The sequence below is a fragment of the Centroberyx affinis genome, unplaced genomic scaffold, assembly GCF_046629955.1.
Source record: "Centroberyx affinis isolate AG114_WGS23_722 - 3 ecotype Tasmania unplaced genomic scaffold, CSIRO-AGI_Caff_v1 ptg000235l_1, whole genome shotgun sequence".
NCBI classification, from domain to species: Eukaryota; Metazoa; Chordata; class Actinopteri; order Beryciformes; family Berycidae; genus Centroberyx; species Centroberyx affinis.
Window position 1 is genome coordinate 291,206 of NW_027278920.1, and position 25,692 is coordinate 316,897.

At 40.5% G+C, this 25,692-nt stretch overlaps 3 protein-coding genes across 4 annotated transcripts; 1 reads left to right on the forward strand and 2 right to left on the reverse strand.

Annotated features, from left to right (window-relative positions):
- The first annotated feature begins 1,482 nt into the window (after positions 1-1,482).
- Positions 1,483-11,446, forward strand: nelfcd (negative elongation factor complex member C/D). Of its 2 annotated transcripts, none has more exons than XM_071543034.1 (15): positions 1,483-1,657; positions 2,943-3,055; positions 3,353-3,462; positions 3,596-3,705; positions 3,942-4,049; positions 4,679-4,831; positions 5,377-5,507; positions 6,021-6,186; positions 6,280-6,414; positions 7,077-7,216; positions 7,840-7,954; positions 8,045-8,140; positions 8,375-8,515; positions 8,863-8,992; positions 9,430-11,446. In XM_071543034.1, exons 1-15 carry the CDS (start codon positions 1,601-1,603, stop codon positions 9,462-9,464), a joined length of 1,740 nt encoding a protein of 579 aa, XP_071399135.1. In that variant the 5' UTR covers positions 1,483-1,600; the 3' UTR covers positions 9,465-11,446. The 2 variants fall into 2 exon arrangements, with proteins under 2 accessions (XP_071399135.1, XP_071399143.1); XM_071543042.1 differs by having other exon boundaries at positions 2,946-3,055.
- Positions 10,837-15,879, reverse strand: ctsz (cathepsin Z). The gene is made up of 6 exons (XM_071543052.1): positions 15,603-15,879; positions 14,467-14,630; positions 14,020-14,199; positions 13,778-13,928; positions 13,386-13,548; positions 10,837-11,873 (listed from the first exon to the last, which is right to left on the reverse strand). The coding sequence occupies exons 1-6, from the start codon at positions 15,719-15,721 to the stop codon at positions 11,748-11,750; spliced, it is 903 nt and encodes a 300-aa protein (XP_071399153.1). The 5' UTR covers positions 15,722-15,879; the 3' UTR covers positions 10,837-11,747.
- A 2,810-nt stretch (positions 15,880-18,689) lies between these two features.
- On the reverse strand, positions 18,690-25,243 carry LOC139664422 (probable aminopeptidase NPEPL1; the record flags this gene model as incomplete). Its single annotated transcript, XM_071543248.1, has 8 exons — positions 18,690-20,020; positions 21,048-21,158; positions 21,734-21,910; positions 23,389-23,512; positions 23,926-24,026; positions 24,141-24,218; positions 24,760-24,902; positions 25,128-25,243. Coding segments are annotated over 8 exons (1,009 nt in total), but the record flags the coding sequence as incomplete, so codon positions are not given.
- Positions 25,244-25,692: the final 449 nt, after the last annotated feature.

Genomic DNA, 25,692 nt, shown 5'->3' on the forward strand with positions numbered 1-25,692 from the left:
AAAGATAGTTTCCTACCAGAAGTCTGACTTGCTCTCCGCTGTGCTGAACCATGACAACGCTCACAATTTAACAAAAAGTGTGATTGTAATTGACTTAGTTGGACGTGATTAGCTTCATTTTCACCCCTGTTCAAAGGACTATTATTTTGGATGCTGTGTTTTGTTAACATAAGTATTTACCAATCTAAGGAAGTAACAACAATAACATGATAGTCTATTGATCGCTGTAGGGAAGTCCCTGTTTACTGCACCACTCTGCTGCCCAAGTATAAACAGAGCTCAGTTTATCCTGTTCTAAACAACTATGCTCATCATTTATTGAGGATTACTGCCTCACACAAAACTTGATTAAAATCACAAGCTAGATAAACCACTGGATAAATGACAACAGCCTTAAACTTCATGTCCATCATTTACACAATTAATAATGGCCCTGCTTCTCCTGCTGCTGACTGTTAGAGGTTTTTACCCCATTGCTGAGAAGGTTAATGTCAGCAGAGTTAAGGTCAAACCTTTCAGTTCAAACACTGGGAGATCAAAGCAACTCTTTCAGGTGGTGGAAAGACACACCACCTGTGTTTCTGTACCCATATTATAGTAGTCAGGGTTACTAATAATCTTCTGATAAATGCAGATTCCAGTGTGTTAGTGCTGCCTTTGTGCGCCGATAGGATTGCTTGACTTTAAATTGATGTCAAGGGCTGTATGGTTGGTCAGTGGCAATGTTACCAGTGTCAAGCCCACCAGAATAATACGACTTCCGGTCACAACCTTCAAAATAAAAAAAAAGTTTCTACATTTGAGTAATACAAAGTACAGAAAAGAAAAGAAAAATAAATAAATAACGTATTTAATGAGAAATCTGTAGTAAATCAAAATGTAATTGCAAAATGTTCACTTCACAACATATATTAACAGCCACACAAGCTACAGAAAAAGGCTATAAAATCAGAGCTCCTTTACATGGTGTCTAGTCATAAATACCCTACTCTTGTCACGTTAGGCTGTCAAATGTCACTAATTTTCACGAACACTTAACCTTATACCGGACGACTTGGAACGGTGCAATATCTGTGGCACAATTGTTCCTAAAGACTGTTGAATGGGAGCCTAATTTCCGATGTCCATACACGACTATGCAATATGCCATATGTATAGGACTGCCAAAAATATACATCACGAAACTATATGCGCCATAATAGGTATAAACCTCTTAGTATCTATTTATCAGGTGGGTTTTTACTGCATATTTACAGGAGTAATTCCACAGAGTATTTTGATACGATTTCTGTTATTCAGTCCGCCCCTACACTTTGACAAATTAATTTGACGAATTTTCTGCTTTTATTTTGAAGAGAACCCCGCCTTTTCTCTGTCTTCTGTCTCTCTCTGCGCGCATGCTAATGTTTTATCCACGGTGGGCGTGGCTAGCAGCTGTGACTCGCTGCACACTCTCGCCATTTTCCTGTTGTTAGCTAGGTGAACAAGCTAGCTACTATCGGCATCTTTTAGTCAGTAGCTTCAGTGGGGGAGCAGGAGACGTCAGGATTTACAACATATAGCTAGGTTAGTGTAGCTAGCCTAATACTCCCCCGTCATCATGGACGAGGAATATTACAGCACTGCTGGAGACTGGGACACACCGGAGAGTAATATGGTAAGATCACGACTTGTTGCTGCTTGCAAAGCGGGTAACGTTAGTAAATAGTTATTTACCTGGGTCACGTTAGCAGCAGCTAACAAGATGCAAATTGCTGGAACAACCATACACTCACTTTCAGCTAGCACAGCGTTAATATCAAGAAACAGGGTTCTCACCAAGTTGGCTTAGCCTGCTTGCGTCTTCAAATGTTGTGTCTGTTAGTTATGGGATACACTGCAGCTTAGCTCGAAGCTAGCAAGCGACAAGCTACAGCTGTGGGATATGATGCTAGCTAACCAGGCAAGTGACGTACAGGTATAGGTCGCTAGTCTTAATTAGGTTGCTTTCGGTTTATGTCTTCACCGTTGTCATTTTCTGCGCTTGATAGAACATTGCACTGTAGTTCATGCAAATCTTTAAGCTCTGCAGCAGGAGCCGGATGATCTGAAGCTAGTTTGAGAAGAGATATTTGTTTAACGTTACGCACGCTGATTTGACGGGTATAGTTTCTCAGAACAATTTCAAGCCAGGAATAGTCACAAAAACGGAATCATCAGAGATGCGTTTAAATGCAAAATACTGTAAAGAGAACCTGTCAGTAAGTTATGAAGAGCCTCTCGATGTTTATGGGCTGCAAACCTTTTGAAAACCTTTATTTGCCTTTGGTCTGGATTCTTTCAAGAATCTTTAACATGAAATCCTAAATAGGAAAAATAAATCACAGATAATTTATCTTAGTTTTTCTTAATTGTTTACACAGCAACACTTGAGATAGAATGTCCAAAACCTCAAACCAATTGCTGCTTTTTCACTCAGACTGCAATCCAAATCACACATTTTGCAAAACACTACACACATGTCTGTCTATTTGGCTCATTCTTCATAACTACAATTTTTGCAGAAGTTTTTGTATTTGCAGAAACGTAGGCCTATATATAGTATTTTGTTATTGCTTTATATTTTTGCAGGCTCATAACATGATAAAAAACAAAAACAAACAGGCTACTGTTAAAAGTAGTGAGTGTAACAGAAAATGAGAGTTTATACCATGGGCTACTAGACCTCATGAATATGGCCGCCTGTGGTGCTTGCCCATGAAAACCAAATATTTGCTCACTTTGTGCCTTCTGGTGTCAACCCTGTCTACAATCTTTATGCAGATGCCACTCCAATACTTTACTGTCAGAAAAGAGAGAGAAGTGATGTTGTTGCCTTTTCTCAAACCAGGAGAGCCAACTCGTAAAGCATGCTCATCATCTCAAAAGAAATAAATGTGTAAGATATAACTTTTATTTTTCAGGAGGATGGTTATGTTGAAGGAGAAAATGATGGGAAAGTCCAGGAAGATTGTCTACAGAAATTCTCCAGTAGGGATTACATCATGGAGCCTGCAGTCTTCAACACCCTCAAAACGTATGAACCGTCTTGTTGTAAGAACGAACCATGTGCTTAAAGCATGTCAAGACTCTAGTTGATGTCATTCAGTCGTCCCAACCCATCCCATTGTGCAACACACACACAGCATTTCTGATTGCGAACAAGACAGCAGAGTAAGGAAAACTGGTTGCACTCTTGAACCAAACAGGAAGACTAAATGACATCAGTCTAAGGTGCTGACATGTCTTATGCCCATGGCCCATTTAGAGAGGACATTTGAATCATAAAGGTCCATTTTAAAAGTGGGTGATAGAAGCCATATTTTTGCCGTAGGTATTTCCAAGCAGGTGGCTCTCCAGAACATGTTATCCAGCTCCTGTCTGAAAACTACTCTGCTGTGGCCCAGACCGTCAACCTTCTGGCAGAGTGGCTGATCCAGATGGGTAGGCACCAGACTGCAAGACTCTGTGTACCTTTCTGGTGGTGTCATAACTATGTCACAAATACTTAAGGTACTCCAAACTTTATTTTGTGCCTCCATTAGTGACATTTGTATTTCCTTTCTTTTCATCACAGGTGTAGAGCCCGCTCAGGTCCAAGAGCGTGTGGAAAATCACCTCAAGAGTCTTCTGATAAAGCACTTTGACCCTCAGAAAGCAGATTCCATCTTTACTGTTGAGGGAGAGGTGAGATCTCACAACTAATGCTGAGGGGCAATTTTACAAATAACAATCACAAGTAACCTCAGACAATGAGCATCTCACACTAAAGGTTTGGCTGTCAAGGTTGTTCCCTTGTACCACAATTCACACATAAGTGAATTTGTTGTTCTGTGCCATCTAAATATTCACAGTGAGATTTTCTTGAAAAGAGGTAAGTTATGTGGATATGAGACTAATCCAGTCTCCTCTGGTTTGTTTAGACCCCAGCTTGGCTGGAGCAGATGATAGCCCACACTACATGGAGAGATCTCTTCTACAAGCTGGCAGAGGCTCACCCTGACTGCCTGATGCTCAACTTCACTGTAAAGGTATGATGACCCAAATAGATTAACTCTAAGATGTTTTTTAAAGAGAGCATTCAGTTTTCATTCAGATGGAATCACCTTCATTTATTAAGTACACGTAGGAGACATTTTACTTTTTGATACTGACACATCAATAAGTAATACAGTACTTACTAACGCAGAGGACAGAGACATTTTCTTCTCCGCAATAAACCAATAAGTTAACAATTATTCAGTGTGAGTGTATCTTATTTTGTTTTATCAATAGTTTGAATGGTAAATGCACTTTTAGCTCAAGTCCTTATCAAAACATTTCTTTAACTTACTTGGCAAGATGGGTGGCATAGGTCAATGGGAGAATGTGTCCAGCATATCTAAAACATTTTATTATTTGGATGTAACTGTTAACTCCGTTTATTCCAGCTATTGAACTGCAGAGTTGTTCAGTGCGCCATTATAGGAAATTTGTGTCAAAGCAGTTGTCTTTTCCCAAGTTGTGCGGCTGAGCGGCTGTTTGTGCTGTGGCAGTTAACTTTTTATATTTTAATGACCGAAAAGATGAAAACTAATCTTTCAGAAGAGTTTGTATGTATTGATTATGGTCACCTATGTTTTGTGTGGGTGCGTGTGTGTGTGTGTGTGTCTGTGTGCAGCTGATTTCAGATGCAGGGTACCAGGGAGAGATCACTAGTGTGTCCACAGCCTGCCAGCAGCTCGAGGTTTTCTCCAGGGTGCTGAGGACGTCTCTGGCCACGCTGCTTGATGGAGGAGAGGAAAATCTAGAGAAGAACCTGCCAGAATTTGCTGTGAGGCTTACCTAGCTACTCTGTTCTGTTAACTAGGGCCGTATGAAATAAGTTTTATTTTCTCCAATTCATTTTTTTTCTGCTTTAGTGTCTTGGTTTCTACTTTAAATTGCGCCATCTTTCTTGCATCATCTTTTTCTCCCCCTCTGTCTCTGATATTGTTTGCTGTGGAGCAAACAAAGCAATTTATGGTGAACTTTAATTGAGTTACAGTTCAATTAATTTCCATTAGTTCTGAATCTGGTTTCAATTTTTCAAATAGCTGATGTTTTATATTGCGCTACCTCCCAATTCTTTTAGTATTTGATTTCCTTTTTCAAACCCAGATTGCATTTCATCTTTTTTCTGCTAAATGGAAAACGGGGATCTAAATGACTTCTTTACTGTCGGTCGTCACTGATTACATACTTAAGATAATTTATTGCAGTGAAAATTCAATGTTACAGATGATGGCACTACAATGTATAACAGATGGTTCATGCACAAGGTAGTGTCCTGTTGCATGTGATGGGGTTTGCTGAGTTCTTCCCCTCTGTGTCCTGCAGAAGATGGTGTGTCACGGGGAGCACACCTACCTTTTCGCCCAGGCCATGATGTCCATCCTCTCTCAGGAGGAACAAGGCGGGTCGGCCATGCGTCGGATCGGCCAGGAGGTGCAGAAGTCGGCACATCAGAGGTACGGCCGTCTGTCTTTCTTTCTCAGCACAATTCCGCCAGTTTGACACGGCCTGCTTGTGTGCTCAGTGAAATTAAGGTCTTTGAATACCCATTTTACCCCCAAAAAGGACTCTGGTCAAGAGCTCAGTGTTTAAATCCATGTTGCATGTCCACACCTTCTTTCTTCCTTTTTCTGGGCATGTGAGTGTGACATAAAACACACTATACAAGGGTGGTGCGTCATGTCATCCACCATGCTGAAAACGAAATGGAAACATGTCTGGTTTTGATGACGTTATAAGGTGACGGCCCATAGGGAAGTGCCGATTTAAGGAAGTGCACTCGTTCATGCACTGCAGGTCTGCTCCTGGTCCTGTATGAGGCTTACGTATGAGGCCCATGCAATCGCCTCCTATATGGGATGGATCTGGATCAGCATACCATAATTTTCCTTGGTTGATTGTGTTTAAGGCGTATGAGTAAAGATAGGAATATCACTGTTAATAATTGGACGGTGTGCTTGATGTCACAGAGGTCATGATGCCAGCCAGATCACACTTGCGTTGGGTACAGCAGCAGCCTACCCTCGAGCCTGCCAAGCCCTGGGTGCCATGTTGTCCAAAGGAGCTCTCAATCCTGCTGACATCACAGTCCTGTTCAAGATGTTCAGTAGTATGGACCCGCCCCCTGTGGAGTTGGTGAGAACGGAGCACCTTGAACCCCCATTTATAGTCGCTACATATTTATCGGTGCTTGTTTCTGTATTTATTAAAACTCTCTCTCCTCCTCAGATCCGAGTGCCTGCCTTTTTGGACCTGTTCATGCAGTCACTGTTTAAGCCTGGCTCAAAGATCAACCAGGACCATAAACACAAATACATTCACATCTTGGCCTATGCTGCCAGTGTGGTTGAGACGTGGAAAAAGGTATGGAGAACGGGGATGACTTTTTGGTGACGTGGGTTAAAGTGTGCTGCAGGGAGTTAGATTGCAGACTCTCAATTGGGAGACCCGAGTTAGATTCCTGGCAGAGACGCTTCCACAAAATGCAATGTCATGGGGCTGTTAGATCTCTTAGTCTTGTTATTTTACTCCCTCCCCTTCCCCCAAGAGCCAGCCTCTTGCCAGGCTGTCTGTGTAAGTAAGAATTTGTGACCTTTGAAAGTGACCTGCCTCTTAAAATAAAGGTTAAATTAAAAAAATGGGTGTGTATGGTGGAGTAGGTGTAGTTTAGTTACTAATGAACTACGTTTGCTGTAGCTGGGTATTTCCTTAATAAATTTGCATGCTTGTTTGTTTTCTTCTTGCCCCATCTTAACTGCTTCCTGTCCTCTGGCCACTAAGTGAAACACGCACACACTTGACTGTCAGTTCAGGTGTTGCTTTGTGCTTATGGCACTCATTTATGACATTTAATAATTTTCCACAATGTCATTTGAACATGGTTTAACTACTTCTCCAAATTCAGGTCACATTTATTTATTACAGAGTAATTAAGCTATAATTTATCGTTGTCGTTTATAGATTTTGAGAGCGGTTTCTTTAACACATCTCTAACATATTATCCATTTCTTTCCATTCAATCCCAGAACAAGCGAGTCAACATCAATAAAGATGAGCTGAAGTCGACTTCCAAGGCCATAGAGACTGTGCACAACCTGTGCTGCAACGAGAACAAAGGTGCTACAGAACTGGTGGCTGAACTCAGCACTCTGTACCAGTGCATCCGGTGAGCAGATTTACAAGTTCACATTTCCACAAAGCCTGCCATGGGAAGGGAGGGAAAGGGAGGGGTAGGAGGTGTTAAATTTGACAAGGGGCTTAGTATCCAGCTGCCAAGAAGTCCTGAATTGAATTATTATGGAGTGCTATGCTGGAGGTGGTGAGAGGCAGAAAAAAATGCCTATTGCACATGAAGCTAATAATATGGTGCAAAAAAAGCATAAAAAAGAAGCACTTAATGATGACTTGAATAGATGAATAGAATCGCAAACCTGACTGGAGTGTCCCAAAAACTATTACCTGTAAATAAATTGGGGTCTTGGATTGTTCAAGGTACTTCCACATATGATAAGGAATGAATTTCCAATGAAAATGAAGGCGACTTTGTTGGCTTCTGAAATGTTTCACACCCCAGTTATCTTTTATTCAATACTAGAGCTACTTCTGGACCAGTGTACTCGTATCCCTGGATAATCATCCTGGGTACTTGTCATCCACAGTTTGAGAACCACTGCTACACAGTCAAATCTTGTACGTGTAGGATTGACATTTCTCTCTCTGGATGTGGCTGCCTGCTACCCACCGCTAACTGGCCCCTCTGAATACACGTTTGTATTTGTGTCTGTCCAGGTTCCCGGTAGTTGCCATGGGCGTTTTGAAGTGGGTGGACTGGACAGTGTCTGAGCCTCGCTACTTCCAGCTCCAAACAGACCACACTCCTGTCCATTTAGCGCTGCTGGATGAGGTCAGTTGTTGTTACTGGATTCATGTAATAAGTTTTCATTCCGTGGAAAGAAAACATTTAGATTTGAACTTTACCCTTTCCTCTCCCCAGATATGCACGTGTCACCAGCTACTTCATCCCCAGGTTCTCCAGCTGCTTATCAAGCTTTTTGAGACGGAGCACTCCCAGCTAGACGTCATGGAGCAGGTGTGTGTGTGTGTGTGTGTGTGTGTGCGCGCGCTTGCATGCATTTGTTAAGCTAATGCTTCCTGTTTCATTTTTCAATGAAAATGGATAGTTCAAAACACTTTGAGAGTAAATTAACACCAAAGCTTTATCTGTGTGAAGCCTGACACAGACTTGGGTTTGGGGTTTAGTTGCTCTTTAAGCTGTAATTGGAGGACTTCTCAGCTGACAGTATGGCCGGTGTCTTTCCTCTAGATGGAGTTGAAGAAGACCTTGTTGGACCGAATGGTTCATCTGCTGAGTCGTGGCTACGTGCTGCCAGTAGTTGGCTACATCCGCAAGTGTCTGGAGAAACTCAACACGGACATCTCCCTTATTCGATACTTTGTCACAGAGGTAAAAGCTGCTCATGCCCTTGTGTTACTTAGTAAAGAAGTAAGGAAAAAAAGACAAAGATTGCAGACCTAAATCAACAAAAACAAATGTTAACATATTTGGACAAGGAAGTGACTATCTTTCATCCATTCAAATGAAATCTCTCTGGAATATTTGCATGTAAAACTATTTCTTTCAGTATATTCCCTGCATTACATAAATAAAAAAAATGCTTTAGAATAAACCTCAGCAAACTAATTTAACGCCTAAATATTCTGACTCATTTTTAGTGTGGTCATTTATCAAATTCACAACCTTTTTCACCAACTTGAGTCTTTCTCCTCCCCTCTCCCATGCTTCTGTTGAAGGTGCTGGATGTGATCGCACCTCCCTACACATCAGATTTCGTTCAGCTCTTCCTGCCCATCCTGGAGAACGACAGCATTGCAGGCACAATCCGCACAGAAGGTGAACATGACCCTGTTGCTGAGTTCATAGGTAAGTTTCATTCTTACATTTGAGACATTACAGTCAAACCACTTACACCGAAGACACCATTTGTACCTGGAAGTCCTTTTTTCCCCGAGCTGTAAATGGGACGTAGAACACTGTCTTTAAAATTCAAGCCAAGTATTTTTTTATAGAGGGAAGACGCACAACTTGCATTTCCGTATCCTCATGAATTCTGTAGCCGGTTTCTTTTCAAATTATTTTTGTTTTGATTCATCTTGCCAGTCAGGGTCTGACATCAAGATAGTTAATTGTTCATGTCATATTAGAGCTGTGTAAATATACAATAGTGAGTGGTTTTCATATATTAACAAGGGTTGAAAAGAATACATACAGTACCTGTTTAAATATTGCCTAAACCAGTTTAAACATGTATCCTCTCAAAGCACCAATATGTAGGTAATTATTTCACTTTTTTTCTCCAGCTCATTGCAAATCTAACTTCATCATGATCAACTGATGTGGAAAGGACGCTGAAGATTTTGATGTTTGAGATTGGATCAGGAAGATATGGGAGCGTCAGAAGACCGGATCTCATCATGAGCCAGTACTTAATCTGCTGCTGGCCGTTGAAACAAATAGTTTGGAGACAGACTGTCCCGCTTCACACAGTGAATTGGAATTTGTTCCTAGTGAGGCTGCACAAACTCAAACAACGGATTTACTGAATTGGTAAAATGTTAATAGGAAATGAAACAGTGAATGAATGAAACAGACTTGTTGAAGGTAAAGCCTCTTAACATGCAGCTACATGTGTTTTTTGTTTCAAGTGTATATTTGATTTTCTATATTTTATATGTTGGTTTCAGCTGTTTTAAAATAAAAAATAAAAACCTATATATATGTGGATTTGCATTTCTTGATTTTTATGTAATCATTCTTAAGATATTAAATGTTAAATTCATTTACGATCAGCATTCCCAGTTACTTATACATAAATGCTATGGCTCCCCATTTATAGAGATATGATCACAGAATTGTGCTAAAGCAGAAATCCATGTCAAAGTTTATATTTCTAAATCTTCAACTTATGGTACACAAGTATAAATATATTGAGGTCACCAAACACGTTCAGATACAGTAAGAGTCTAACTTAATGGGCTAAATAGATGAAGGCCTTGAGGTGAGGGGTCAAATGTCTGTAAATACTACTTTTGAGATGCGTATAGTTTGTATTCCCTGTAAGCCGTGCCAGTGTCTTAACCTCTCATTAAGTTGCAGACTGGCTTCCTATCAATTTTAGCAATAACATCTGTTCCCTATAAGGAATCAAACCTTCACTCATAATGACAGGTGCTGATGGTGCAGGATATTTCCCCATTCATCATCTCAAGTGTTGACGCTGCTGAAAACAACATCACACATTAGGATTCAGGGCTTGGGATTAAACCCAGCATATGTTCCAACTCACTAAACTGTATTCAAGCTTCTCTTCCATACAGATTATACTGTATATTTACAATGTGTTTATGTTCCTACTGACAACAAAGCTCTTTTACCCCACAGGATACAGAAACAGGTATCAGAACCGCAATTTCACCTTTCCCAGGAATTTGCTCATCCATTGGCTCTCTACAAGGTGTGCGTCTGATGGTTTATCAGCATATACCAATGCTCACACACTATCAATATGGGTCCTGATAATGTAGTAATTGTCTGCATTGTATAGTTGGACTTTGACATCACACACAGCTTTAGTATGTTCACAAACAGTTAAATGTTTACAAGAATACAAGAAATGATGGCTATTACTGTAATGTCACTGCAGATTTGATCTGAAGAAATCGTGTGTTCTGTTCATTTGCACTGTTTAATAGTAAAACAATACTCACTGATTGATTTGAACTTTATTGTGAAATTTATGTTGATTGTTCATAGTTTGGAAACAGAGTGAAGTACATCAACCTATCCTTGATTGCACATGCATAGAAGGCACACTTATTGATAAAATAATTGAAGTTGATTATCAGTTTTTTCCCCGTTTTCAAGGTGTAGTGCAAGATCACTGTCAATACATTAACACCACAATGCTGTCAAAAACATTCTGTATCAGAGCAGTGCCGGACAAGTGAAGAAAGGAACCATGTTCTTTGGCTGAGCACAGTGTCAGTATAGACACAATGATTATTTAAATTTTCAAAAACTATGGCGTTGTGAAAAGCTGTGCATCTCAGCTTTTGATCATGTAAACTGAATATTGTGGATAAGAATGTCTCCCATCTTTCCATTTAGGGAGTAAAAACAGGTTTTTTAAAGAAAACCATGGTTTACACAATGATCCCCATTCCCTATAGTATTGAAAAAAAGCATCTATTATGGCTGTTCAGCGTGCAGTCGTTGAATTTTGCCATAGCGTAGAAAACAGTCATACTGCCTCACTCCTCATTATAACGTTATAACATCTAAAGTTTTAAGACTGTTGCAGCCTAGAGACCCACCTGAGCTAAATGAGAAAAAGAATTGCACCAAATCCACAGCCAAAACATCCTCATATAAGTGTGTCTGTAGCCTAATGCATATCCAGTGGGAGATCCTTGCCGTTAAAATTTGAGAAGCCCTGATTACATGTTTAAAAGTAATGGCAAAGATCTAAAAAATAATAACTATGTATTTATTCCCTTTTTTAAGGTTTACATTGTGGGACAGGGCATATAAAAAGTATCCCTCTGCCTGAGATAGGAAGACATGTCATGGCACAGTGTAAAAACCTCGGGTCCTGGTAGAGGCAAACTGGCTCCTGTCTCTAGAGGTAGGCCTTGGATACAACGGGGTCTCCATACATGCAGTCCTCCTCCAGGGCCAAGTTGTATTTGCTTCCACTTCCTCCCTTGTAGGCACTGGTCACGATCCTGAGCCAGCCTTTCTCACCCTGAGGAGAGGAGAACATTAATCTTCACATTCAACAGGATTAGAAATGACTGAGTTTAGATGAAGAGCTGGTAACTGAGTTTCATTGCCCTTAATGAGCTTTAAAGCTACTCTAAGCGATTTTTCCTGACCACTAGAGAATGACAGAAATCGCAACACATATGTAAACACACAGCAAAGCTACTGGCCGACGGAAGCCCTTGAGGACAAACCGTGCATAAATGGCTAATGGATAAAATAAACGTACCTACGGATAAATATCGGCGGTTACCAGTCTCGCTTTGCCAGATATTTCTCCCGCTGAAGGTAACATGTCCCACAATGACAAGTGAAGAGCTCGGTAGCAAGTTTACTAGTTGAAAACGTTCACTCGCTCGCTCCATTGATTCGCCATTACTCGGGCCGAAAGAGGTGAAAACAAGCTGGTCCCCGTGTGGCTGTTTGTTTATATCATTACATCTCACGGAAATCTCCACGTAGCACACGTTAGTTTCAGGACTGGTTACAGGGTCTGAAATCGCTTATTGCAGGTTTAAAGACAGTTCTCCATACTGCCTGTTAAAGATTTTTATGCAGTGGATTCAAGATTTGTAAAAAAAAATATTGTCAGCTCAATATTAAAAAAAAGTCCATACCACATAAAAACTAGAAATAACCGCCTCGCGGTTGTATGCCTCCGCCAATAAACTTTGTTTTATCATTGCAAGGACAGTCTTTATTTATTGAACATATATAATTAATGTGATTATTAGGTCAACTTAAAGGATTTTGGTGTCTGCAAAAGTAAGTGACAGCACTTCCACCATTTTTGTAGAATGGCCCAAGATCGTTTTCTCAGCTACAGTGGTAAGCAAAACATTATGATGTCACATTGAAGTTGACCTCTGAACTTTTGGATATAAAATGTCATCACATGTTATCCTATTAGACATTTGTGTGAAATTTTGTCATAATTAGTGTATGAATTCTTGAGTTATGTGCCAAACACGTCTTTTGTGAGGTCACAGTGACCTCGACCTTTGGCCATCAAATTCTAATCAGTTCATCCTTGAGTCCAAGTGGACGTTTGTGCCAAATTTGAAGAAATTCCCTCAAGGCGTTCCTGAGATATCGCGTTCACGAGAATTGGACGTACGGACGGACGGACAACCCGAAAACATTATGCCTCCGGCCACGGCTGTCACCGGCAAAGAGGCATAAAAAAGCCAAAACAGATATTTTTTCTTTTCACAAATGAATTGGCAAAGCTCAATAAACAGATGAACAGCAGGCTGCGTGACAACTAAGCACAGGTTTCAACATATTTGTTTGGGTTTGTCATTTTTGCAAACAATGTAATGAAAATGACTTGTATTATGCATTGCACTGGAAAGAGAAATGCACTGCAAACCACTTCCTTTTCTCCATCTTTCTAGAACAAAAAGAAGGGCAGGGGTTTTATTTGTCAGCAAATCTGACCTTTCCCACTGTCGCCACTTTAAGTATTTTCTCTCGCCATTTGACGAGGACTTACCCACGGCTCTCCCCAGGAGTTGCGCACAATCCAGTATTCAACACCGTCTTCCACTCCCCATCCTGCCACCGACACGATGTGGTTGATGTAAGGATCCTCCACATACTCAGAGTAAAGGCCTCCGGTGTATGCATCAAGCTTATCTGTGGCCATGATCCCACAGCTAGAGGAAATAAATGTCACTCATTAGTTCCCCATCTCTGGTTAGAGAAGTGCCAGTGATTGAAATCAGCTGGTGTAGTGTTTGGTAGTGGTTAAGTGATAGTGGTTAAGACCCCCGTCTCTGGACCCACATGGGCCCCTGCTGGCCTAAAAACTGGAATCCCACCAGAGTCTTCTCTACTGTCACCCTCTCATCAGGGGATGGACTGCCTAATGTCATTTTAAAGTACCTGATCGGTCCTCCGGCGTAGAGTTCAGCCATCATCTTCTCCCTCCCGCTAACGGCTCCGTAATCGCCCACTTTCCACAAGGTGTAGTTCTTCACAATATTGCACTTCCCGAAAGTGGTGCAGGTCCCACATTGGTTGAAAGGTTTGCACTCTATCAAGAGGGACAAAGAATATGCACAGTACTGACTTTGATTGTGCAAGTGATTATAACTATTCATTTCTTGTGCTAAAAGGACGCTTACGTTGGTCTTTAGCCTGATAGTTATTGCAGGTCTCATCTGGGATGCCATGTGTGTTAGCATATTCCCAAACCCCAGAGTGGTCGCCTCCATGGCAACTACCAGCATCACCGCAGTCAATCACGTTCTGGACAGAGAGATAGGCAGATGGCCATGCTCCTTTCCGCTTGATGTTGATGCGATCTGGCAAGAGAGCAAACACAGCGCTTGGGTACAAACAACAGAGAGAGAAAAAAAAAAGAACTGCGGGAATCAGCAATTTCTGTCCATCAAAGTCCTTTTTGCGCAATAAATGCACTTAACGAGGAAGTGAAACTACTTTGCCGTTATTAAAATATGTTGTCGCTGTAAAGTCATGTGAGGACCAGCAGATCTACACCCACTCACAGCAACAAAGAATGATTTGTTAGATCTTAAAATGCCCCGACAGGAAAACTACAGGAGTCGTACCTGCCATGGCGCTGGTGCTGCCGTGGGCCCAGCAGGAGCCACAGTACTGAGGGATGTGCTGGTTGCGGGTTGTGCTAACATAGTTGGTGCCATTGATGTTCCTCCAGTCCCAGGACTTGGGCAGATCAGAAATGTTCAAATATTCGTGAGGGCGAGGTGAGGTCCTGTGAAGAGACAGATACCTCCTCAGCAACAGATACACTGAGCCATGTGGGTGAAAGCCTGTAAAAACACTTCCATCATCTCTTTCAAGCATTGATACAAGGGCAGAAACTGTGCAAAAGCTAAATATGGTTTTTAAATGTAGGCCATCTTTCTTCATTGTGTGAATGGTTTGTTTACACTTGTATTGTTCGTATACATTAGCACTTTACATTAGGTGTTTTCAGTTATGGTACGACCTGAAAGCAGTTTTTATACATTTTTATACATAAACTGAGATTATACATTTCTCAGATTCTATTTTCTCTTCTCTCTCAGTTCTACCCTTCAAGCCTCTCTTTAAAAATACAGACTCAAGTAGAGCTGCACAGTAAAACCGCAGATACTGCTGATGCCTATGGGGAAATCGGTTGTTTACTTCCGCAAACTGTGATTCACTCAGCCTCGTGATTCATAAGAACTGGTGACAAGGAAGTTGCAAAACAATAAATCTTAAAATCGTTTTAAAGAAACTTATATCATATATTTTTATATGTATGTGTGTGTGTGTGTGTGTGTGTGTGTGTGTGTGTGTATATATATATATATATAATTGTTTTTTTCAGAGAAGTTGGGGTTCAAATTCGGTTATTCGACTGCAGTAGAAAACCAATTTCTGGGCAAATGAATCAAAAACTCCCTACTCCTACTTGATAGAAGTATATCCCACTTAAACACTGCTGCTGGAAGTTTTTTTATTCCAATTATAAGGCATGTAAATTACCCCTGGATGTAGAAATTCAGTTGCATACTGCCTCATTAAAGCAGTCTCAGCCTGATAAAACAGTCAACCAACAGCTATTGCCTTTAGCCGTTAGCTAGTTAGATAACACTGTGGACGCCTTTCCCACTTCAACACAACTGCGCCTCGTTATTCCTGGCATGCTGGCATTAAAGCAAAGAAAGCTGACTGAAAAAAGACAAAAACAATTTACCTCAATCCGAAGTCGTTTTTCCTCGGCATGCGAACGTAGCAGGGCTGCTTCTCGTTAAAAAACACTCCGGCTAAAACACCAGACAACAGGGACAAAAACACGAGAAGTGTCCGCGCCATCGTGAACCCAAGGTGGCGTTTCCAAAATATCGTTACCGAGAGAGAGAGATGTGCTTCACTGGTGTCGACGCCAATGGGACTTTTTCTACATTGATCTGCAAATCCTAAACCCCCCGTCCTGTCCTGTAAACCGGTACCGACTCCAGGCTGTCACGTGAACATGACGACGACAGATTCAAAATGTCATACACACACACCCACGTGCATGGGCGTCACACCCGTGGGGGATGGGGGTGTTGCAACACCCCCACTTTTACAACAAGGTGATTTCATCCCCCCCACTTTTTCCTAAGGTATTAAACCGTTTGCCCGCCCTCACGGTGTACCAGCGTACTGAAATGGAGCGCACCTCAGTTCCCCATACATGAAAACCCATTGGTCAAGTTAGATTGATTGACAGCCATCCAGCCAATCACAGCCATTTGACCAAACCCACTAGTCCCGGCCGCCCGGGAAAGTAAACAGTTACATGCTAACACGGAGCTGCAGTCACTCGCTGCCGCAGACAGCGAACAGAGCAGAGGTATGAAACGGTTATTTAACTAGTTAATTATGTCGAATTTTGTCTGTAAATAACTAAACTATGTCTTGCTTTGTGGCATGTCAGCTAATATTAAGCAAGCCAGGTGGCAAATAAAGTTAATGCAAGCCAGGTAAAGTTAATGGTAACTGACACATCCAATGATTTTGATATTATTCAACATTATCATTATTCTTTTTGTTAGGAATGCCAAAAAGGAAGAGGCAGCAGAAGATTGACTTCTTTTTCAAGTCAAGTTGTCATGTAAGTGGAGTTATGTGACAGGAGGGAAACAGAAAGCTAGCTCCATAAATGCACTAATTCAATTTTATAGTAGTACATTCATATTATTGCATTAATGCCATGTGGGTGTTCATTTACGTAACTTAAAGCTATTTGTTGGAGCTTAAAACCTTCTTTTCAATGAAGAAAATCTACATCAATTCATCTCTGTTACTGCTGTCAGAAACTAGAAAAGAATAGAAATGAAGACAATGGAATCCAATAAAACTATTAAGTACAATAAAGGCTAGGATGAAACAGATTAGAACAACAAAATATATGTAAAATAATTAATAAAAAGCAGATAAAAGAACAACAAAAGAAATGAATGTTTCCTAATCAAAAGCAAGGCTGTAGAGGTTTGTTCTAAGTTTACATAAAATATTTCAACACTTCCATGTTCAGGAATATTAACATTGAGTTCTTTATGTAGGATGTTTATGAGGAAGGGAAGTCCAGGAGTCAGGACAAAGGAGAGCATGGAGAAGATGAGGGAGAGAACAGGAGAGAAGTTGGAGAGAACAGAAAAGAAGAGGGAGAGAACACAAGAGGGAGATACCACAAGAGAAGAGAGAGAACACTACTGAAGAGAGAGAACACAAGAGAAGAAGGGGAGAACATGAGAGGAGAGGGCGATAACAAGAGGGAGAGAAGACAGTGTTCTTGCCAATTTCACTCACTCACATTTGTTCTTTCATAAAACATAAATTAATTGCTTAATACCATGGTATGTGATTGCTTGTGAATATATAATATCTTGGGTTAAAGAGCGTTGTGCTATAATGTACATTTTGAATGCAATATTATTTGCATATCCTAGTGAAGAAAAGATAGAAATGCATTGCATTAGTTTTGGAGACTGAAACAGGGGCCAAAGGTGGTTGCGGTGCTCATGTGTTACCCTAGAACCCCCCCACATTTAAAATTGCTGCTCCACCCCTGCCCACGTGCTTCACAGGGAAGCTGCAAGGGACCGAGCGTTATCTTAAAAAACACACGTCTGTGAAATCTGATAAATTTGTTGCAGAGACAGCACACACTGCCTGCGGTCTGTTGAAGTAATGGAGCTTTCCTTCAGCCCTTCATCTAGTTTACACAGACCCTTTGTTTTCCTGAGCCGTTTTACTTTTTCTTTCTTTCTTTGTCAAGGCTAGGCCTAGGCTTAAAGAGATACTTCAAACACTTTTCCACATATTTTGTCTTTTTCTTGGCAGTGATTGATTGCATAAGAAAGTTTTTTGTTATACACTCCGGTTGCTAAGATAAGTGGCAACAATAAGCTGGTTTGAAAATGTTTTTCAAATTTCTTGCCGCAATTACAATGCAAAACATTACAACTTCAATATGCCCTTAACTAAATTTTCATGAATTAATTCATTGTCAACTTAATTTTAAAGCATTCATACATTCGACATAAACCTTGACATTTTAATCAAAAAATAATTTGTGACAAAAGTGTGAAAGAATGACAATAGTTATGCATTTTCCAATAAATTAAATTTAACTATAAACTAAGCTCTGTATTTTGTGACTCTGTTAATAGAAGATGTTGAGAAACATATTTTGTTTATTTTTGGGGATTACATATTGATTATTTTCTCTTTATATCCATCCAAAATGCCACTCCAGTTGGAGAATGACCCATTTATCCACTGAGTCGTAACTGTTGGGTCAGTGTGTTGGTGTCCTTATCACTATGAAATCTGCTGAATGTGGAAACCCGTTCTTTTACGATTATCCATACAGCTCTTGGTCCCTTACAGCATAAAATCTTTAAATGTCTCAAAACTCCAGAATGGCATCTATATTACACCTGCCTGGACTTTAATCTCATAATCACTGTATTATTTAAAATCCAAAAAGGTCAGAGTTTAAACATCAACAAATACGGCATCATCCTGATGTGTTTAGTGCTCACAGGATACTGTTCATATAAAAGGCTTTGATGTCAGCTGGCTGTTTTAGGGTCAAAACAATTTTTTCACCTATTGAGTCCCTCTGTTAGCCTGGTTCAAGCCTTCAGCAGGACTGAGCTACATGCACTTAGGACTAACAAAACAATAACGGAAGAACATTGGCTAATCACTGACAGAAAAGAATAAAACCTCAGTGCTGGAGTGTCTTGAAAAAGGTAACAGAACATTCATGGTGCTAATGCAATGGGAATTATTGAGGCATAAAACCAACATTTTGACAGAAAAGGACATCTTGACTTTAGTGTTTTACTTCACAAGCACACCAAGGTCAGATGGCACTACCTTTATTGAAGAGGAAATCGATTGTCACATAGGTGGAAAAAAAAAATTCAGATTTGAGCTGGATTCTGTTTCTGTAATACTTTATGTGCCCAGCCTGAACAACAACAGGATTTTGTTTAACTTACAGTCAATGTATCTTATGAGTACTTTGTGCTGACAAAAACATATTATTAGACATTGCTAGTCAAGAATCAGACACTGTTATGAAACTGTTAAAAACAGCAGCAAGCACTGCCTTGTTCTAAGCAGCTGTAGGTCCCCAGTTTGGTTCAGAGATCACAGCTGCATCATGTTCACTCCACAGTCCTACTGCACAGACAATGAATACAAAGTGCACAGTGGTACTAAAAAACAAGCTTCAATGATCCATTATTTCCCACAAGGTCCGAGATGGCAAGTATGGCATCAGTGGAAAAGCTATGTCTGCACATCTAAGACTGAGTTTGTCTGACGCCCCAAGCCTGTTTGCATGGGAGACGTGATACAGAAAGTTATCAGAACAGCATCATCCTTGAATTGCATAAAGTATCAACTTACAACAGTGCAGGTTGATGTGATTGAAGTGGACTTTTGAAAACAAAAGTTTAACTTCAGGAGGTGAAACTTTGAACTGTTGTGTCTTCAAGTGCATGAATTGTAAAATATGAACACTTATCAATCATTATTTCAATATAAATGGAAGATTTGCCAATTAGCAAAACCTGAATGAATCCAATTAAGAAAAGCCACCTGCTCTTTTAAGATTTTATAATCAATACATCATCAAGAGCAACTGAAGAGTGGAAATGCAAGGTGATCAGTGCAGTTAGTACAAAGTCATGTGGACCAGTAGGGGCTTGTGTTTTCTCATCATCACAATGGTAACACATTTGATTTACCGCTTCAATTACTTTTTAAATGCTTGATTATCCGGTTTATTCAGTTAAGTCAAATTTCATTACACACACGGTTTCAAACAGGACTGAAACAAAATTCTGCATACTCTATTTCACCCTAATGGACGAGGACTTGCATTAAGAGTGACGGTGTCTGGCGGCAGCTGAGCAGTTACGGTAGAGACGTTAGACCACACTGTTTGTTCTAGACCAGTCTTCTCCTTTTGCAGTCCCGCTCCATCTGGTCTCCTGAGATGGCACCCGCTGCACCCAGAGGAGACACGTGGTTGAGCATGGCGTCATCTGATGCCTGACCGAACAGAGCCATGAGCAAAGCAACACCAAATCCTGTGGCACGCTCCCCCTGAACAGAAAAATAAAACAGAGAAAAAAGGGTCAGGTGCCAATGCAGTCACAACTGTCAAAGTCGCAAGTGTCACAACTTTAAACTTAACCTGTTACTCCCTTTCCATTACAAGTTAACTTGACTGAAACCTAAGGTCTTGTTTGGGCTGAAACCCAGTGGTCAGAGATATTCATCAATAATGTGATCATATTACACATTTTTAAAAAGGGGAGTAAGAAGTCTCTGAATACTCTTTGAGACAATACAGTGACACCAGAAAGAGTGAAGATATGCAGTAAATGTTATTATTCATTTTCATGCTTAATTTTCCTGAACCAAGGCACAAGAGCAAGTTCAGGGCGTTTTCACACTATGGTGTGACCAACAGGGTTTGGTAATTTCCTCACCAGGGGCACTACCGCAGTGGTACCGCACCTGATGATGCAGGCAGTTGATGCCTCTTTTTAAGTCGAGTTCACATTTCTGGAGATACTGAATTCTGTATCACCATGTTTTCTGTACGCAATGATACGCAACGACAGTTTTATATTGGAAGACAATGATTCACACAACAACCTATGCACCTATTACAACTAACTTGAAAAAGTTTGCATTCAGTTAGTCACTGATTGAAGATTTTATATCAAAGTGAAATGGGTAAACATGCATACAAAAGGGGTTTATATGATTTTAGAGAGGTCTACCTGCACATGCATCTTTCAACTAAAGCCATGAAAATACCACAGAACAGCAGCGCTTGCACCAAGACGTGGTCTATGCAAGCATAAATTCTGATGCCAAAATCGCACTGCAACCCTCCGATTTATGTTGACACTCCCCTCTAGTTAGGAATGGAGAGTCGACTCTCCATCCCTAACTAGTTTGTGTTGATTTTCATTTGGAATCGGAATCGATTTAGAATCTATTCCATCAATTCCGGCAGGCGGGAAAAAAAATTGCCACTTCGCCAACCAAAGGTCACCGGCAGAAAACTAGGGACCCAACCGATAGCATGAACCTGCACATCAAAGACTGAGGCACTCACAGCATGGACAGGGGAGGCGATGTCCACGTGGACCCAGACACCGGGCCAGTCGAAGCCCAAGTGGGAGCCAATGAAGAGGCCTGCGCACGAGCTCTGGGCATTCTCCCGGTCCTGTCAAACACAAGACCAGCATGACAAACCTCAACAACATCCCAAACAAATAATAACAGCAGTCACCAAATAAACATTCCTTATGAAATATAAGTTTGACAAATTGAGAGATGCTTTTTATTTAAAACAAATAACATGGAAAATAAGGCAAACAGAATACTGAGGGTCTGGCCACAAGTTATAGTGTTGTCACAAAACCAAAATTTTGTCTAATACCAGCCAAAGTCCCATGGTTTAGACTGTAAATTAATAATATAATTTTAGAAATGAATGAATACATCAAACAATCTCACACCTAAAATCATATGAATTGCAGTAATCAAACCAGGATTTAAACAACAGCTGAAGTTTACAGAACCAAATACAATGTGCATGTGATGACAGAGAAGCAGGTGCAGGGAGCTACAACTGGGTTTGAAAATGATGTCTGAAAACCAGGTGTCAGTTATGCCCATTTCACTGCAATTCCATTTTTAGGCTAGTTCTTCAAAGCAGTTTCATGTGTCTGAAATTAGTCAAACTTCCAATTGTCATGTCTTGTTTATAGCATTCGACTTTTTGAGCGTGCCACTTACTGCCACAGAGTTCTTCATGTCGGCCACAGCAGAGGTGAACTCGCTGAAGTGCAGCTCGGGGCAGTAGACCAGAGGGTGAGCCAGGTCTCCGCTGCTGCGGCCGGCACGCACACACGCAGCCTCCCACTGCTCGCTATTAGTCATCACGGCCGCATGGTACTTTCCTGTGGAGATCCCCTAGAGAATACAAGCTTCAGTTAGTGAGAAATATTCTAAAAATTCTCTCTTTGTTGGCCAAATATAAATTTAACTCAAGCTGCAGTCCAATTTCGCAGTCATCTTTAGTGCAATCTGTTTTCCTCTTTATGAATTTAATATACAAATTTTCCATCTATCAAATTAAGCTACTCAAATTCACAATGTTGTATATTTTTCATGTGATTACACAAAACAGAAGACACTTTGAAACACCAAGGTCTAAACCTTTGCCATCACTATATGTTTCTACTGGTAATGTTCTGCCAAAATTAAATAATATGGTATATAAGGAATATCTGAATTGAGCTGCCAATATAGCATACTTCATGACCTATTGTAGAAAATACTGCTTTTCATTCAAATCTAATTTTAATCTGCAACATATTAAATACTATGGGTGAAGTACAGTAGTGTCTAAGCATCTTTTCTGAGAAGAAGCACCTACAACCTTCCTAACATTACATGATGAACATGATGTAATTTGTCACGGCACAGTTTGGATAGCTGACCATCAGCTAGATGGTGCTAGAGAGTTGGTGGTCTAACCCAAGCTGGAAGTAACGTTAGTTGACAACTTGACAAGATGAATTGGTGTAGTCCTGTGTAGCCTTGTGTCACTTACAGTTTAACTGCTGTTAAACTGTAAGCTAGCTTTATACTGGCACTGAATTTGGTTAAGCTAGGCTTGAATGTTTTCCTCATTCCTGCAAACACTTGTGTTTTCTGTGTATCTCAATATGTTGAAAACATATTCAGGTAAATGGTCAAGTCAATTTAGGCAAGGAACAAGCTGTGTTCAACAAGGTAGAGTTTTGTGTATGAATCAGACAACTGGGGTCAGAAAGATGTAAATAAAAATTGTCCTTCTTTTCTGATGTAACCCAAACATAAACAAGACCAACCCAGCCACAAAAAGGCAGCGTCTGTGAGTCTGAGAGCCCATCCTGAGAGGTCCTGCAGGACTTTAGAGCAAACACAAATCTATGGCTTTACAGAAATGAATACTGCATACATGTAGGAGCAATGGTGATGTTGAAGAAGAAAGCATATATAGTGGGGCTGACCCACTGATTTATCACACTAATAGATTGCGGTCTACTCTTGTTTCAACTTATGCATTCAAAGATTAAATGTAAAACATGTTGTGAATTTGACAGTGTTTGACGTCAAGGTGAAACTGGCTGTTTGCATGTCCCTTGTTAGATTGATTTTGCCGTTTAATTTAATTGCAGTCTGTTAGTTTGTCCTGCATGCTGGCTTCACCCTCCACCCTGATTGGCACAGTATGTTCTTTGCTCTTCAACTTTGGTCTGTTTTGTTACCAGCTGTAAGTCAACATGCAAGTTAGCAAGATGTGCAGCAAGGCTTATGTCTAATATCTGTTAAATCAAGATGGAGGTTGAAAACTGTCACTTAATGTAGCGGGTCAGCAACACACACAAGGAGCCATCACCCACCTGTGCCCCCGTCAGTGTGGCCATATCTAGAATAATGTCAGCTGACAGGTCTTTGTTGGCATACACCACTCCATCAGATAACACCAGCCTGCCCTCTGCATCAGTGTTGTTGATTTCCACTGTCCTTGGGGATGAAACAGATGAAAAAGTGTTTGTCATGAATTAAGAAAAAAAAAAAGACATGTTGTACCATGTTGCTCTATTCAAATCTAGTCCTTCCTAAACCACATCCCATGTTCATCCCTATGGAGTTCATTATGGAAAATGGTTTGGATTGTCATTCTATCAAAAATGGTATGTGTGCAATAAAGCCAGCTTATGCAGTAATAACATCTATCATAGAAAAAACAAAGCAGAAACAACAGCGTGTGAGAAGGTGGCGCTGCATGTTTAGGCTCAACACAGGAGCAGAATAATTCCAGCTGACGGGAATGGGAAGTAACTGTAGCAAGGAAACACTTCCAGTCAAATCAGGAAACCTTTTCATCATCAAGTGGGAAGAAGGAAATTACACATTATTATTGAAAAGATTCTCACTTTCCAGAGTAGAGAGTGTGGATATCATCAGGTCGTGTGGCAGTGGGTCCAACTGCATTCTCTGCGAGGCAGAACACTGCATGGAGATTATCCTTGAAGCCCTGAAGCAAACAGAGGAGCAGGCCAAGTTTCTCAAAAGGTTTCTGATAGAAAACCTAAGGTTAAAATGATAGCCATCACAACTAACAGCTAAACTATGCAAAAAGTCACCTCACCTGTTTAATAGTGGCTTTGAAAGCTCCCAAAATGGCAGCAGCTCCACCGCAGTCTCTCTTCATCCCTGGCATTGTGGTCTAGAAAAATATATTGAAGACTTTGCATGATGTGACGACTTAATTTGACCTCTGATGGTCACTGTAGTGCTAGAACTCATCATACATTTAGCAGGGCAGCGACCCAGTGGTCCATACACAGACAGCACAGTGTGATATTTATCCAGATGTGATCAATAAAGAGAAACTGCAGCTGAAGGTGTGGAGCTGTATTACTTGAACAACTGTATTTCTACTGTCTACAGTAAGTCATCATCTTGATTTGTCCTTGATTGCATTTCTGAATTGAGACACCAATCACAACCAGCTCTCACAAATCTGTCATCAAAAACAGATGCTACTGAATCAGCCATTTATTTAATATTTTCTAATGCAAGGGGTCAAAAAGCCCCTCAGAGTGAGAGACAGTGTTTTAAAAATCTTAAGTGGATGATTACCACATTGACATTCTCTGGGAATCATGACATAGATTGTACAATTGACCGTTTCTTAAATCGCTTTTCAACAGTTGTTATTATCATGTCCCAATAGGGAAAAGAACAGTAACGGCTCATCTTCCTACCTTTCCCTTGATGCTGAGCCCTCCAGTGTCGTACACGATGCCCTTGCCCACCCATGCAATGGTTTGGGTAGCACCATCTGGTGTATGACTCAAGACTGCTAGAGCAGGGGGATTCACTGCTGCCTTGCCAACTCCATAAATACCTGACAGGGTAAAGAGACAGTGAACAGATACATCATCGATACTACCAACAAAGATAATTTGCAGATGCATCATCTATTCAATTAAGGCAATTATAAATACTCTATAGATACTCTTTAAATGCAATTTCCAAGCCAACTTTAATTAAATTTTGTCAATTTTCCTTTGGTGGCTCAAAATTACATTCAGGCAGCCTGCCCTAGATTTTACATCTGCTGACACAGTACCTCCAAACCCTCTTTGTTTCAGTTCCTCTCCACGAATTATCACTGGAGTTATTCCTAGTTCAGTACCCACAGCCTTGATCTCCTGTAAACAGAGATGGATGTCAGTGACAGGAGGGCTGCAGCAAAATAATTTGCATTATAATGATGCCTGGAACAATATCCACACTCTAGAGTGCCTCCTTAAAGCCACTAAAATCAAACACGATTCACAAAATTCACAGTTCAGTGTTTACTGCACTTTTGGGGACACGGTCTGGTACAATTGTACATTGTATGTTCACTACCAAATATTAGCAATTTCAATTTTTTGTTAAATAGAGTGCTAATGTAAAATGGATATAAATGATAGATATGACACAGGGAATACGAATGTAGCGAATAACATCAAGCTCAAGTTGAAAATTGAGCCATCTCATTAACTTACAAAAACTTGACAATGTTATAGTTGACAGTTATTCCATTGAGGGGGGGGGGAAATCCATGCCAAATTTTACTGCCTATATCACTGACATTACTTCTCTTGTGGCTCTTGCAAAACTGAACTGAAATACAAGTACACAGTAAA

Excerpts from the sequence above, each read along its gene's own strand:
- nelfcd (XM_071543034.1), top strand. The coding sequence starts at position 1,601 with ATGGACGAGGAATATTACAGCACTGCTGGAGACTGGGACACACCGGAG. Across the intron at positions 7,955-8,044 it reads ATTTAGCGCTGCTGGATGAG|ATATGCACGTGTCACCAGCT; the intron begins GTCAGTTGTTGT and ends TCCTCTCCCCAG. Across the intron at positions 8,516-8,862 it reads TTCGATACTTTGTCACAGAG|GTGCTGGATGTGATCGCACC; the intron begins GTAAAAGCTGCT and ends CTTCTGTTGAAG.
- ctsz (XM_071543052.1), bottom strand. The coding sequence starts at position 15,721 with ATGGCGCGGACACTTCTCGTGTTTTTGTCCCTGTTGTCTGGTGTTTTA. Across the intron at positions 14,631-15,602 it reads AAAAACGACTTCGGATTGAG|GACCTCACCTCGCCCTCACG; the intron begins GTAAATTGTTTT and ends GTCTCTTCACAG. Across the intron at positions 14,200-14,466 it reads CAGCACCAGCGCCATGGCAG|ATCGCATCAACATCAAGCGG; the intron begins GTACGACTCCTG and ends CTCTCTTGCCAG.